At 36.9% G+C, this 17,123-nt stretch overlaps 1 protein-coding gene across 1 annotated transcript in view; it reads right to left on the reverse strand.

The window, feature by feature from the left end:
- The window catches only part of IFT80 (intraflagellar transport 80), a 51,771-nt gene that overhangs the window by 12,144 nt on the left and 22,504 nt on the right, over positions 1 to 17,123 (reverse strand). The window contains exons 8-11 of the mRNA XM_009884410.1: positions 7,736 to 7,915; positions 5,244 to 5,362; positions 4,288 to 4,362; positions 2,564 to 2,727 (exon numbers count right to left, since the gene is read on the reverse strand). Of these exons, the coding sequence (XP_009882712.1) occupies positions 2,564 to 2,727; positions 4,288 to 4,362; positions 5,244 to 5,362; positions 7,736 to 7,915 (538 nt within the window). The remainder of the gene's footprint in view (positions 1 to 2,563; positions 2,728 to 4,287; positions 4,363 to 5,243; positions 5,363 to 7,735; positions 7,916 to 17,123) is intronic.

The raw sequence follows: 17,123 nt of genomic DNA on the forward strand, positions 1-17,123 counted from the left end.
AACACACACGTTCCATTATCACAGAATAACTGCTCCCAGGGCCAGCAGTTCCCTTTTGAGAACAGGCTCACCTCCCTCTTCCAGCTTCATTAGAGACTGAGGAAGGACTGTAAGTGCAGAGGTACCAAACTTCTTTCTAGATTAGTGAAAAAGGAAAAATATCCAAGTAACAACAATGAAGCAGAGGAAGTCATACCACTCCCTGTTTCAGAGTAAATTAGCTTGTAGAGAGCTCCACGCTACGACGTGTAAACTGCTTCCTGTATCAAACTGAGCTATCTCAGACATTCCTATAATGCACCGCATTATGAAAAACAGACCTGCCCTCAAAAGAAAGCAAAGAAAAAAAAAAAGCGCTTCTGCTGGGGTGAGTCAAAAAGAACACAAAGGCCCAGAGAAGCCACGGTTTCCTGTGCCAAGAATCTGTTTTCCCATGTGCTGTCATATTATAAGGATTTCTACCACTGCTAGTGGGGCTGGTATCTAAAAAAAAAAAACCAAACCACCTCTACTCATTGCCCTGGTGGAAGCTCCTATCAACAGCATCATTTGAAGAGCTCATGTTGAAAACACAGCCAGAAACCCAGGCTCTGTAAACTGCAGTTTTGATGAAGATTTGCCTGCATGCAGGCTGACAAGATTTTCAGGACGCTAAGAGGAATGGTTGGGAGATGGAGATGCTCTTCAGCCTAATCAGGAAGATGGGCAGGGGAACGGGGCAAGAGAGTGAGTTTACCATCAAAATCTTAAATGTGCATGCATACAGACAGCAGTCAGTGTTTATGGATGAATTTTCTATGTAACCTCAATTTATTTAAAATACGCCTATTGTTTTTATTCTAACTGCATCAAGGTGTCAATACGGCAATAAAATAAAGTCTCTGTGTTATACATACTAACTAATAGATAAATATACACACGTGTAATATAAAAACAAAGACACACAGAGTGAAAGAGGAAAGATCAGAAATAAGAGGCAACTTTTCCCTTATCCTTCTTTTTTGCAAACTACTTCTTTCTTCCGAATATTTTACACTGAAATATATTTTTGCTAATTAAAATCCATTTTAGTTATTACACAGCTATTTTAGATATATTTAATGTCCTGATGCTTCAGGGTAATATTTTCTGAAGTAGTTGTCCTGAAATATGAAATGCGCATTACAGTTATATTACTACCCTTCAAAGTAATTATTCAAAATTAATATCTAAAATAGCTGTGTAATAATTAAAGTATTTGTTTTTACATAAAAGATAAGGATGTACAAGAAAAAACCCATAAATACAAGTTGTACAGAGTAGCAAAAATGCTTTGTAACAAGGAAGTGAGAAAAACCTCACCTAATTTTTCTTTTGCCTGGGGAGGGATATTTTAAAGGATTATTACAAGGGTTTTTTTTTCAGTCATCAAGTAATTTAAGTAGCGGGTTACATGCTGAGAAAGCTACCATGCAATCAGTACTAAAGGACTAACTCACTGCCTATCAGATCAGGATCTTCTTTTGTCTTTTGTACTGCACACTGAAAGGTTTCTTTTGCTATGGAAAAAAGAAGATAAATATGATTCCTCTTTGCTGCCAGACAAAGAATTCTAAAATTCTGAAACCGTTTAAAATCTACCCATTAAGCCTAGGATAACAGAGTTATAGAAAATAGACTGAATTAATGTCAGTTGGAGCCATGGGCAGGAAGTTTTCGCTGTTTCGCTCTGCAGTAACAGCAGCTCCTGCGCACAGTTGTCCCCAGTGGTAATCCCCTCACTGGCCACATCGCAGGAGAAGTACAGTTACAGACAGCACTGCAGCGCTGCGCTCCAGCACTTGTATGGCCTATAAATGGCACAGTTATGCAGTCACAAGTCATAGCCATGGCTTTTCCAGCACTGGAAGTGTCTGTCTCCAGCAGACGCTTGAAATGTAAATTGTCGCACAGGCAAACTACACATTTGCCTCAAGAGATAAAGCAAAGGAAATAAGCAGACTGACAAAAAGATATTCCTGTACCACCCATATAATGCAAAATTTTCCCTGAAGATCATTTGACCATGCTATGTTTTAGAATTATCGTGCTTTTGATGCTGAAACACAAAAGTTAAGAGCATAAAAATCTTCAAGAGCACAACACCGCGACAGAACACCACAGTCTCGTAACTATGGTCGTATCAGCTGTATATAAAACAAAGAACATCTGAGAATTAACATTAACTACAGTTAATGTACCGGTAGCTTCTAAGAGCAGCAGTCAAGCAGAAAAACGTTGCTGAAATACTTTAGAAAAATCACGTCAGAGAGTGAAAACCCACCGTTCAAGTATACATTCAACTGGAAGTTCAAAGACATTTCTCTTTTGTTGTTTTTTTTTTTTTAATCAAAGTAAAGCAAGACTCACCATTTTAATTCATTTTTATAATAAATATTATCTTAAACTTACATCACAGATAAATTGTTTATGCTTTATGCTTTCTTTTTACCATAACTACGCTACGCAAAGTTAAATGTGAAGATGTTAAAAACGTCACAGTGAATTATTAGCAAACATGGAACTATAAGAATGGAGAACTTACCCTTTTCATCAGCTTTGTCTTTTATTGCTAGAGTATCATTACTCAGAGACACTGTCTGGGCATTTAAAATGTCTGTTCTCATCCCCGGAAATTTTGGAGAGGAAATTAATCTTCCTTCATATGAATATAAATAAAGCCCTCCACCATCTACAAGAAGAAAATACCTACAAAAACACCCCAACAAAAAGATAAATCACTAAATAATACAGAAAAGCATGATGAGTGTCAACAATTTGAAGGTAACTGTCCAATATCCTGCAATTGTTTTCAGTTAAACTACATCATTTCTAAGCCTTACATGTCAAAGTTAATATTCTGAAAGCTCTGTATTCTTCATTTTAATGTGAATGTTAACTTTTTTCATGAGAAATATTTATTATCTGGAATCTCTATGACTTTATATCTTATAGATACTGTAAGATTTAAACGTTGTATGTAAGTCCTGATGACAAAGCACACAGTCGCAGACAGTACTCCTCACACATCGCCCCACGAGACAACGCTGTGTGTGTGTGTATGCGAGAAACAGCTTTAATGTTTACAGCTAGCTTAGAAATGGTATTACCTGTATCAATTTCTTCGGTACGACTAGGTTATAACATAAAGCAAATAGAAGACACTTTTCATGAACTGATCACCATCTATCACGATGCACAGCTTCAGTGAAAAATAACTCATTTGCAGGAATACATTGCAAACTTCTATACAGAACATAAATAGTTCTACGTAACAGTAACTCTTTGGTTAGTACAGTATCTATAGTTCATAGACACAAAACACACCCATATGTAAAAAGCCAGTTGTTAGACTCTCAGCTATTGCAAATGTTACCAACCACTGGCACCAAATGAACCACTGTCTGTTTGCACGTGTATCTGTCGAGGTAGAACCGTTTTACCAAAACTTGAGGTTTGTTTCTGTGAATCACCTACACTGCCAAGGAATCTGTGCCATGTTTGCAAAATTTACTTTTCACTGGCAGCACAAAACTCCACATCTAGAAACTGATCTTCAAAATCCTGCCCACTTGCTTACCCATTCTCTACTGCAGTACCTTTGTCGACTAGGACACAAGCGTTTCATCTGGGGCACTCAAAAACGCAGCGAGCTTTGTGCTGCACTTTGCTGAAACAGCTGTCCGACAACATTTGTGCATGAGAATTAAGACTATAATCAAAACTCGAGATTTTTGACTTCTGCTCCTATTCTTAGCCCTTTGAAAGACTTTCTACAAAAGCACACGTAAAGATCTCTTTGACAGATGACTTTCAGGAAATACATATTAAAATTTCTTTAAACTGAGAAAAAACAGCGATTTCTTGCAAATACAGATATAAATACATTTAAAAAATGAAACTATTTCTTTTTATTTGGCACACCTGGAAATGTTTTTAATAAAAATTGGAGACCAAAGATAATTTATATAAAGTATATTCCAGTTCAAAAAAGCAATATAAACCATCAAAAAATCCAGATGTTAACGTAATGTCAGAAGATATACTTTCTTCCATAAATAAGAGTATAAACATACTTATGTAATATATGAAAAGATTCATTACCACCATCACAGATCTATGGCAAATACACCAGCTAAGCCTTTACAGGCTGCTTACCAATACTGGATATGTTTTGCCTGTTTCTAATACTTCAGTATGTGCTTATGTTATATAACAAAGTTTTAGGAACTACGCATTTAACAGTGAGCATTACAAGAAGTAAGCTACCTTTCCGCTTGCAGAATCAAACTAACTGTTCCTTCCTTCAGGTCAAAGATCAGTGGCGTATTCCAGTTCTTTGTACTGAAAAAAAAAACCAAATTAATCATTCGTTAAAACCACTAATCTTCACATATCATTGCAAATACGAAGTTGAATTCACTAAGTAAAGCACACACATTTTAATCATCTAATATTCCTAAAAAGGGAGGTTTTTAAAAGGAAAACAGCATACAGGAAGCCAAGTAACACTGATAACCACGCGGTATGATACAATAACACTTCTGCCTTCATTTTTGCATCCCTTCACACCAGCAGCTGCTGACCTAGGAATCTTAGTAAACAGCAAAATCACAGTTATATGAAACAAACATATTCTTAAAATATTTCTGAATTGTGGTTCAACTCTTTTACAGTGATCCGGAGGTAGGACAGAGTGCCGCTCTTGTGTGCCCTGTTACAGGCTGCATTACTGTTCAGCATTAGCCATCTCACTGAACAGGTAAGTGTCTTTAGGAGTGAACTTTAAATTTCAGCATGTGAAACAGAATATCATGTTCTTAAAACATGATGCAGGATTGAATCATTCCTATCCTATTCCAAAATAGTGGCATGCCAGAAGCAGTATCCAAAAAAAGAAGTCTCTAGATGGAGGCACACAAGTGGGACAAATACACTTGCATCCAGCCACCGTTCCTGCTGCCTCTGCAGGGAAAGAAAACATGTCCATTTTCTGTAGCAAAAGGAACAGGCAGTTATGGAACCTGCAAGAAGCTGGAAGAAAGGATGAAAGGGGCAGGGCAACTATACCCCAACACATTTTGTTGTAGATGATGCTAGCTTCCATAGAGTATTTCAGTTAGTTAAAAAAAAACATTAACTACTGTACCTCAAATAAAGTTTCTGCTACTCTCTTACAACTGTTAGATAAACTTGAGAAAGCTTCATGAATTTGTATTACTTACGAAAACACATAACACTGAAGAGAAGTTGAAACAACCAAATGCCCGTAGTTCAAAGAGGCCTTAATGACCCTGTCGCGGAATTCCAACAAATCTACCGCATCATTAACAACATTGTGCACCTAATCAAAAGAAAATTTGGGTTAAGTAAAACAACAGTAACTGAAATGAAAACTAATTAGTGAACTATTATATTCTTTCTTATTATAAGCGCATGCTGATACTATACTGTTAGCAGGAAAACATATCTATGCAGGAATAAGCACTTTCACAGCACTGGTGAAACTTAAACTCAAAGGCTCTATAAACTCTGAATAAAGAATTAATAATTACTGAAGAGCTGGATAGAGGTCCTTAAAAGAAGGGAACAATTAATGCATACTTGGAATACGTAAGATATAAGCACAATATTATACATGATGTTGAGAAAATCATCTGAGATCAAGGATGTCTGAAAGTTCCCATTTTAAGACTCAGTGTTCAGTTGCTGATTATTGAAACATTTGAAATATAATACTTCAGCGATCCCATCATGATCCCATCAGAACAATTCGGCAATATCCAAGATTTGGATAGACATGTTGTCTAGATATTGAATAGCTCTAGTGTATACTTTAATGCTGCCACACTCTGAAGTAAGGGAAATTTAGGAGACAGCCTTGGTGAGCAGGCTGTGCCCTTACCAGTTCTGTGAAAATTTGCTCAAATGACAACACTTCAAGAAAATCACAGTTCACCTGTAACCAACACAGATTTTTGAGCCCAAAGATTTTAGGCAGCTAAAATCTAAGGAGCTATCTTAGGACAGGGGAGGTGTTTGTGGGAGGTTTTGTCCTTTTTTAATTTTTTTTTCAAGATGTCACCATTCTGAGGGTGGCAACTTCTTTTGATTTTCTCCATTATGCAACCAATTGCAAAACAAGGACTGAACTCAATTATTATGAAAGCCTAGAAACCATTTCCAAAGACATATTGCTATGTCTACTGCGGTGATATGTCCATAATTAACTTAGCTATTGTAGTACTCAGAAAAAAACAATGCACGTAGAACTTTTTAGTAGGCAATATTTGCCTATATAAATATATATATATAGGAATACAATAAAATGTCTATAAAATAAAAAAATAAAATATTAGTACTGAATCAGGGTCAGCTATACTTCCTCAGTTGTTTGCCTATTCAAACACCCTGGAGATTATTCACAGAGCCCATCTGTTACGAGTCGATGTCTGGGAATGAAAGAAGAAATATGAATTTTTACCTGCTAATTTGTCTTCTGTGTTCCCAGACACTGACTCATGTTATCCCACCCACCGGCCCAAATTGTAATACAGCATTTCTGTTGTTACAACTTTTCCCAATTACATATTCAACATTAAAAGAATCATGACCAAAAAACATTTAAGGGCCTAATTAGGAATTTAGGAACTTGACTTCGATATTGAAAATATTGGCCTGGTGTCCAATACCAAATGTGTAATTTGGAAAATTTGTAAGAATGGAAATCTTATATTATCCCAGTTCTCAGAGAGTGAACGTTGTGAGTCAGTGTCTGGGAACACAGAGGACAAATTAGAAGGTAAAAATTCATATTTTTGTATTAATTCCCAGATATTTGGTAACCTAAATGTGGATTCAGGCCAAGATTTTTCAAAAGAAGGATCCTAAACTTAAGCTCCAGAAACCACATGTAGGGGCCTGTTTCATTTCCAGCAGCGCTGAGACTTGGCAGCTCCCACCGAGGTCAATGCCTATTTCTCAGTACTCGGCTGGAAGCACCACACAGGTACCCGATGTAGGTTACACGATATACGAGAAACGTCTGTAGCTTCAGAAGATCTGAATCTAGGCTGTAATGCAATATGTGGTGCAGAAAAGCACATTACATCGCTTTACAGTTACGCTCAGCAACCAAATTTATCTGGAAATGCCCTAAGACAGCAGCATTCATCATAGCTTCATTAACAACAGGAATCAGTAAACCTTACCAAAGCATCGGCTATCACAAAGTGCATCAGTGTCTCCAACAACTCATGAATGCAGATAAGGTAAAGAAAGATCCTCCGTATTATCTATACTTAGTTACGCAGCTTCATCTTTGCTGACAGTTACTGTAATACTATTTAATAGGATGCTTTGGTTTTGGCCAATGTTTTTGTATTGTTTTCTGCACAAACATTTTCGTTACACTTGAAATTATCTCTCTCTTGGAAGTGGCCTCCCACAGCTAATTCCACATGCTCTCCAAATGAGCTTTGCATTTTTCTGGAGAATAAAGTACTTCTGAGTTATGTAATTCTGGTCCATCTGGTGGTATGGTTTGGTTTACATGGATCTGATCTTCCGTACAACTGATAATTATTTACAGCATTTGCTAACTCAGGCCATTCTATCGACATTTTCAGTCCTATATATGCAGAAAAAAAAAGGATAATGTTTTGTCGAGAATTAAAAATTCCCATTTTGTATTAAAAAAAAGCCTTAGAAAGCTTACCTCCATGGTTCTCCTCTTAATTAACGTTATTTCAAAGTTCTTCCACTCCCAGCGTTGCTCCACAACATGGGCAAAAATGACATGTCCATTTCCACATGCTCCAGCTAGTTGCGTGCCATCAATAGACCAAGCAATATTAAATATGCTGCCAGTGTTTGGCTTCTCTAAAGCATAAGACCACTTGCAGAAAAAGAGAAAAGAATTCTTAATTTTTTTGGCACTTTCTGGAAATGATTTATTGTACTAAACAGATTTGCATGGCTGTAATTTTTTAAGAAGCATCAACGAACTAACTCCTAATTACAACTTGAATTAAGCAAAGCAAAGAGATGAGATTTCTTAAGTCAGATTCTTGAAAAGCAGGGATACAAAAAGGAAAACCGTCAGGTATGGCAGAAATGAAAAACGTCACAATGCCTGAAGTACATCAGGTAAAAGTTATCTAGTCGCAATACATTTAAAGTGTGTCTAGTCATTCAGGAATCTAGACAATCACTACATAAAAATTAAGTGAACATACTTAGAAACGATTATACTGGTTACATGGGTGCAACGGGCTACGGTTTTAAGTGTGATGCATTCAGCTTACGCTGCAGTGACAGCAGCTCCTGAATATAATTAGCACAGCCGAGGCAAAATTAGTCAGTATAAACGAGGCACTCCTACCCCAGCACACAGAGAATGGCAAAGCTCTTGTGTTGCTTCTCTCCGCGTGTCCCAACGTAAGGGACATTGGTGGATTATGAAAGCTCTGAAAGCGACGCCTGTATGCTGTTCTCCTCCTAACACAAAAAAGGCGGCGGATACCTTGCCTACCTTCTCTGTCTCTGGTGTTACTGTACAAGAGAAGGACGTATGAGAAATTTCCAATTCCTACGCTTGCAATAACGACAAGAACTGGAATCGTTACTGCAACCAAAGCAGCGACGGCTGGCCTAGCTTTGGAGAGAACCAGAAACCATAGCTCTGCGTGTTGCGTTCGGTTTAGACTAATTAAGAGGTGCTCACAGAGGAATATCACAGTTTAATGTCGTGGAGGCACAGGTCAAATAACTGTATTTCAGAACTTTATTATCAAAATAAGTAGTGTATCTGCTTTCCTACAGAGCTAGAAATTCAAACCGTCGGCAAAATGGCATCATTGTACACTTTCCTGCTAACTGGATTTTGCAAGGCGGGAAAGGCTCACTTGGACCTAAAGACCAAGTTCAAAAAGACCGCGTTTCTGCGCTATTGCTGTTAACGCTTTCCTTCATCTTCTACTAGGGGTTTGCATCATCTACAACTGTTGAAATACAGCTATCAGTTTGGTTTGCTGGTTTCTGAATGGAGGCCCCGGATTACTGGGACAGCGGGAAGCTGTGAAAGCAGCAGTGATGGGAAGCTCGCTGCGCGGTACGGACCGGGGACCAGGAGCCGCGCGGCTCTGCCCAAGCAGCCAGCCAGCCTCAGGCAAACGGCACAGATTACGCAGCAGCTCGTGAACTGCGGGCTGGCTGCTGAAAGATGCATTTAATAAAAAAATAAAGGAGCTTTACACTCTCTAGCAACAGGGTGTAAGCTGCATTTAATGTCTGAATTCTATGCCTGCCTCTGCGCAGGGCACGTTGCCCCCCATCCTGCCCACGAATCGCCTGTTCCAGTGCGACGGGGATGCGCAGGCACAGCACGCACCTTAACGAAACAGCACCTCATTTCTTATCCTTTGACATCTCCCCATATTTTCATTCTGCCTGTTAGCATTGCAAAAACTGAAATCATAACCCTCCCTAGCACAAAGATCAAGGAAGAGGTATTAAAACTAGCATTTGCTTTTTTCCTTCTGATCCATAGCACCAATGTAGGTACAAAAGAAGCTTATCTTTAGTATTAAGCCTAATTTTGTTCCTTTTCAATATTTAAATTTTCTCCAGTGAAGAACTTTATTGTCAAATTCCCCCAGCCTTATGTACGAGACTCTTCTAAAGTTCAGCTGGCGCATTATTAATACATTCTTGTCAAAAACTAGAATTATCAGGCCAAGACACTTGTTTTCTATTTCTTGCATCTCAGAAACACAGTTCATACAAATCATCCCGAATCTCCAAACAAGTGTTTCCCTGAAAGTTCATGACAAAAAAATGAAATAAATATTTTTACAGACTTTTAGGAAGACATTAAACCAGGTTTTAAAACAAGAAGCAAACCTCAACTATCACCTCTTCAGAACTACGTAATAGAATACTTTAAAAAGCATTTAGCGATTGAAGAACTACCTGAATATTCAAATACATCTGAAATCTTAAGAATCAAATCAGTAAGAAAAAAGCCATGTGATTGAGGTTAAATGTAGACATTGGGTTCTCATGACTTTTGGATACATGATATTACACCAAAGGGGAGACAGCTGGAAGAAAATACTTGCCTAATATTTCTAACACGTTTCGTATTCTCATTTCTTTTACAGTACACAAACTCCAAGAAATACCAAGTCCTTCAAGCAGTCCTCAAATAATTTAAGAAATGAAATTGAAAAAATTACAGTAAAATAAAGGTGTCGGACTTAAATTTTCAACAGCAAGGAAACACGATGGGATGAAATTCAACCTCCCACTTGTGCTAATGATTTGCAGAATAGTATGGAAGATGACCTGCTGAGTTAAGGCTCTTTTACTGCCCACGCGCATACGGGTGAGCGAAAGACAATGTCAGCACTGACTGAATTTCCAATTTTAAGCACTCAAATTTAAGGCTTCAGCTTCCATGCCTCTTGGCTGACAGACAGGTCATTCCCTGCCTATATGATCTGCAGTTGGGGAAGGCAATTGCAATTTTTGGAGAAGAGTCTATAACCTATTCTTCCGTCTCAACGGGATGTACGCTGTATGAAACACTCTACAGTAATTAAGAGCATAATATTTAACTATGTCTGACATCCTTATATGGCAAATGAGTCCGCTCTTGAGGCTGTAGGGCAAATGATTGTAACAAGCACACTCAGAGAATGCTCTAAATGCCCTGTGTCTGAGACATATTTCTCACAGCTGGCCAGATGTGATCTGAGAACAGTTTGAAGTAGTACTATTTCAAAACTGAATATTGGGATCCTCCCAAACAGACAAGGCTGTTTCTAAGGTCATTTCCCTTAGATCAAGAATCTACTCATCAGTCAGAATGAATAATAAAGGGGCATCAAGCCATCAACTAAGAACCAGTTTAAGGAACTTGAAGAATGCGGCTTCGGTGCTACTTTCTTATGCACAGCAGAAACACTGCACCTCTGAAAGGATACATTTCCAAAACGACTTTTTTTTTTTTTTTGAACCAGAAGCCTTTTTATTTTCCCCAGGTATTTGAAATACTCAGTAAAGTATTTCCAGATTACAATCTAACTTTTTTTAAAAAAAAATATATATAGCAATTACAAAATTTTATTTTCCAGTTATTTTTGAAAGCTCTCAGTATAATCCAGACCACTCCAATGATTCATACTCCCTGCAGATGTCCCAGACATTTATCATGTGCACAAAATGTTATAACAAAAATCATTCAGCTCTCCATTTGTAAGATAGGAACAATTTTTAAAATCCAAAATAGCTGTTATGTATTTCCTAGATACACTGAGTTACAAAAAAAAAGGGGTGTGAATATGACTATATGAAAGGCTGCCTGAATGTTGTTCTAACATTAGCTGCAATATTATACTTTGGTATTACTGTTTGGCTTAGTTTTCCTGTGTCATAACTAATTTTTCACTTAATTCAACGAACTCTCTCAAGAACAAAAACAGTAGTTATGAAAGTCTCATTATATTAAATAATTACATAAAAACAGTAACTTAAGCTTCCCTTTTCTGATTGCACAATGTAGTAAAAAAGATGACGTACTGTAGTCATTGAATACTGTCTGACTTCCATAAATGGAAACCGAGCAGGCTCCTGAGATGTCAGTGAAATCGTTTCAATGAGCAGATTCGGAGAAGTCTGTGTCCCGGGAACAAGGACAGTCTTTCACATGTGTAACATTGATGCTCTAAGACTCAATACAAAGGTTCTAGTTAGTTATTATTTCTGGACTGGATGCAATAAATTAAGAATGGTTATCCACATAATACCACAGTATAAATGTTTTGAAAACCTAGTGATTGATTTCTTGTATTTTATATTATAAGAGTAATACTGATGTCAGCTGTGCAAAGGGCACTTGGCTGTTCCTGGCTGGTCTCTCTTGCGGCTCTTCACCCGTACGTGGAATTTTGACCAGGGAATGCTGACATAAGCTGAACTGAAGCTGACGCTGCTGAACTGCCCCATGATGTCATGATCTACACAGCATACCTAATCCACCGACTTTAAAAATAGTCTTTGCCTATTATTTTGCCTTTGTTTATGAAAAGAAAATAAGCAATCTCCCCCACAATCCATTCCAGGATTGGACTAACAGCAAATACATGCTCATGTCCTTTTATGTCCCGATTGAAATAAACCGGGACGAGTGTGCTAGAACCAGTCTCTGACCCAAGTCTGACACAGAAACGGTTCAGGTCCTCATAACTGAGGACCTCTGTTTGCTTATTTTTTTTAAGTGAAGGCTCAGTTTTCCTTGTGCCCCATAGGGCATTTCACATTAGTGCAGTGGGAGCTGACATCTGAAAATACATTATAGTCTGAATGTCCATTAAAAGCTGCGAATCGGCTCTCACCGCTTCTGAGTGACGAACCAACGCTTTAGTGCAAACTGCCCAGAAGCTTCTCATCAGAAAATGACTATTAATTTTCTGCTGCAACTGAAGGCAAATCGGATCTTACAAGATTATAAAAATCAATTATCCAAAGCAAACCCATACTTAGGTACATTAGAACCACCTGAATATACACACATACGGAATTAGCTTGTGGGTAATATACATGTATATATGTCTATATAAGCCTCCCCCCGATATTTTATGGAGTATAAAATCTAATGATATTTTACAATACAAGACGTATTAGACTTTCAACTCCTACCACACAGGAATCCACAAAAGATTCTACAAACCAGAGACAATATATGTAACTGGAGGTAAGGAAATCCAGCGCTACATGCGAATATAGGGCAATTTACCTGAAAAGGAGAAACTATCTTTGACACAGCTGAAGTACAAAACTATGAAGGATTCCTGTTGCCTTCTTAAACATTTGTTGGACCTGACCCCCATCATTAATGTGAATTATCAAGAACTAAGCCACGACCTCCAGGTGAGGTATGAAACTGTGTATTAGAAGAACAAAGCCAAACAGAGGATATGTGAAATTCTCCTGCAATCCAAGCACATTCTCACAATTATTAGACCCAAGAACTAAAAATAGGATGACAAACTGTCCCATATAAATTCTTAACCTTAGAAAATGAAACAATGATGTAGTTCTTTAAATAGATTATTACTTCCATAGATGATCCATATGTTTTCATTTTCTTCCAGAAGTTACATTAGCCAATTCCAATAAATTAAAATATGCCAACTTGGAAAGAATTGGTCAACAACAAAACTCCATGGGAAACCTTTCTGTAATATTTTTTCTTTTATTGAGCTACAAAGAATTCAGGATCACGACTGTTAATAAAGGTAGATGAAATAGAGACAGCACAGGAAAAAACGTTATTTTTGTTACACTGCCAAAAGCATATATCTCTGTGAAACGGGACTAAAACTAAATGTAATGGGATCAAAGCTCATTGTAACTATAGAAAACAGATTTGCTTGGGTTTTCATAGTGCTCTAGTTTAAGACAATTCAGAACAATATGAAAACATACGCACTATATACATTCACTTCCAAAATCTCGCTCTCTCTTTTATATTTGTATAATATCTAATGTTAATTTAAAGGATAAATTGTGTTAATTTTACAATAGCCACACAATTTACTGTCCTGAATGAAAATCATGGCTTTAATACTAAATGCTTAAATTATTTTCAAAGTTTCTCTGTAGATACCTGCTACATTGTAGTTTTAAAATTCTTAATAGCTTAAAAAAAAATGGAAAAGAAGGACAAACACTGCTAACTATTTAACATATGACCAACCCTGGACATCAAATTAATGTAATCAAGTTTCACTAAGTTCAAGTCTGTATCTTTTTGAGAAAAAGCTGAATCGAAACATGTTACCACAGAGCTCAATATTTTTTAGCCATAGCACCATACTCATGCTTGTTTTAAATAGGGTGGAGGGTGTGGAGTAGTTGTTACACTTGCAGAATATTTTCCTTTATTTTCTACTTGAACTTAACAAATTTAGGCAGAGAATTGCTTTCATTACAAAGCATTTGCTAAGTATAGTGATGAAATCAACGTAAAAGTTAATCAAAGGGCAAAATTTAGCTGTCAAACAAACATCAATTTATTTATGAAAACAGATTGTAGATAAACGTCACCAGAAAAAAAAAAAAAAGTTCAACAAGAAGAGTACAATTCATTTGGAAAGTAACAACCACCAAAAATCAAATCAAACCAATCAATCTCCATTAAGGCCAAAGAGTAAATAAATCATTAATGTAACAAAAATTAAAAGGCCTCCCCAAAACAAATGCATAAATAAATTCAGCGTTATTAAAATATAAATTTGATGTCCATCTTTGCTAACTTTTGTTGGCAATTTTAAAAGGATGCATTTGACCACAGTGTTTCACTTTAAAGTTGTTTTATCAATTATCCTTCTATACTCTCCAAGGCACTGGGAAAGCAACCTGTCTTCGGAGCAGATGGGTATGGTCCATTTTCTAAGATATTTATGTGGGAGTGGAGTGGGGAAGGAGGAAATCAGTGAATTTCAGTCATTCTTACCATCTCTTACTGTGTAAATATTTTGACCTGATCAGTAATGTCAAGGGAAGCATGCAGAGCCACAGGAAATAGCTTACATAAATGAACTTTTTAAGCACTGCCCTCCATCCAAGTGATTAGATTCCGAAAAGCTGCAAACACCAGGAAGGCTAAAGTCTATCCATCAATACATCCAGCTTTACATTTCAATATATATACTTTAAAATGAATCTTAATGCTCTCTCTGCAGCATTAATGATCACAAGTGGTAAAGCAGACAACAAATTGCAGCATTAAATATATTTTGTTTGGTATTCTGTAGGATTGCCATAATAATTTCTTTTAGATACAAAATGCTATCGAAGCAAAAGTGATTTTTAAATGAAGAAATAAAACTTCTAAAGTTACTATTATATTTGTAGTTTTCTTTTTTAATCTGAAGCTGCTAGAATAAAGTATGTAGGCAGAAAGAATAGGAGAAAAGAACATACACTAACAGAATTTAATTTAATTATGTCCCCAAACTGAACACATATGCCAGAGAAGAGTTAATGATATATGTATCGCCTGATGGCTCCCTGAGGAGCAATTTGCCAATACAGCTCCATTACATCAGACATAATAAAAATGTCTACGTTGACCAGTAAAAGCCAGGTCTGGTTCTCTTCAAACTCCATCACTGTGGTGGTATGTGAATCATTCTTCCTTTCCCCTCAATACTAGCAAAGCTAGCTCTTTAGTAACTATTTACATTTAATGTCAGGAAAGAAACTTTCATGAAAAACCATGACTTTTGAAGATAATTTATTATCATGGCTAGCTGCTAAACAGACAAAAGCGTCTGGCACTAGCTACTGTACGTGTCTTTGTTTCTTAAAGAGTGGAGTAATAAACCAGGTAGAGGAACCCTTAATTATATGAAAAAATAAACCTATCTGCATTCCAATTTCAAACAAACTCCACGAGCCTGTTCAATATTGAATGCTGATTAAAAAATTACTGGTTTTCAGCTAGCAGGAGCTGGAACCATAGTTATAGCAAATTATACTACGCAATAACTAGCAAGAAAAACAGTAAGGCCCTGGGGATCAGAAACAAAAGCTATGTGCTACGGAACAGCATACATGACAGCAGAAAAAGAAATCTAGTAGTTTTCTTCCTTTTCCGCTGCACCACTCTTTGCCACACTTAAGCATAAATCTATATTGAGTGAAAAATGCAATTCAAATTGTTAGCCTCACCCACAAACGACTATATCTATTTCAGTTTACCGCTTGCTGATACAGCTCAGTGATCCCAGTACTCAGAAAGGAGATGGAAAGTGGTTATGGAAGAAGAGGACACGGTTTTAAGTGCTGTTTTGAGAAGAAACTACTCATGGCGCATCTGATTATTTAAATCAATGTATGTTACATAATGTAGTCCAACACAGATGCAATTATACTAATTTAAATTGCTTTACACAAACATGCCTTATTTGGCTTCATCAAGTAAAATATAGTATACGTATATAAACACTTTTACAACAGCGTATTTATATAGGGAGATGGAAAGGTGACAGTCAGGGTAAATGACTGCTTTAATTACATTCTAAGTGGAGTTAAGCGACATATTAAACGGAGAAAAATCCTCCTCTCCACCTTGCCTAGGAACAAAAGCTTTGAGGCAATCTTAAAGGCCCCTTCTAAGGGAATCAGCAAGTGCGTCAGCAGATACCCACACCGAGCTGCTAAAGATAATGACACAATCTCACCCTCAATGCCTAACATTAACCGAACCAGAAAAACACCAGGGAGGGGAACAGATGTCCCCACTGGTGATGTAGCCACTTAACAACCATCCGAGTGTCCCATCCTCTAACAACCGAGGCATGACTGCACAATCTTTATGACTGTATGCATAGAGACAATTTATCCTTTTTCTTCTGCAAAGAGAAACAGTATACAATTTTGAACAAAATAAAGGCAGATAAATCTAACAGTAAGACATACCTTCTTTTAAAAGAATAATTTCAGTGATGAAAAACATTAAATGATGGAAATTGAAATCTGCTATCCAGCCTTATACTAAACAGACAGGAACGATCTTCTTTACTCCATTACCTTTTATACCTACTTCAGTATCTTTTACACCTATGTGAGCAGTACCCCAGTCTTTTGCACAAGTTCATACCTCAGACTCCAACTCCACCCACTACTCTACTCTCCGAACTTTATAGTGTGTTTGTAACACACAGGCAATAAAAATATCCTTAAAATAAAAATCTTAAAACCGCAGATATCAAAATACAACAACTTTTTTTCAAAATCAGAAATGTAACACTTTCCCAAAGAAAACCGCGAGTACTTTTGTTCTACTTCAAGATAATTATCATCAAATTTTACTTATACAGATTAAGTAGCACTAGGATTTTTTCCAAGCAAGTAAGACGAAAAGGCACAGAAAGTAGAAGCAATCCCTACTTCAAATGTAACACCTAGTTTACACTTACTTCTGTCAGTGAAGATTACCGAAATCATAATCAATATAGAACGCGAAATATGAAGACTCAGAGATCTTATCCTGTGTGCCTCTTCTGATATAATTTTTAAAGGCTCTTCAAATG

The sequence above is a fragment of the Charadrius vociferus genome, unplaced genomic scaffold, assembly GCF_000708025.1.
Source record: "Charadrius vociferus isolate BGI_N301 unplaced genomic scaffold, ASM70802v2 scaffold104, whole genome shotgun sequence".
Taxonomy (NCBI): Eukaryota; Metazoa; Chordata; class Aves; order Charadriiformes; family Charadriidae; genus Charadrius; species Charadrius vociferus.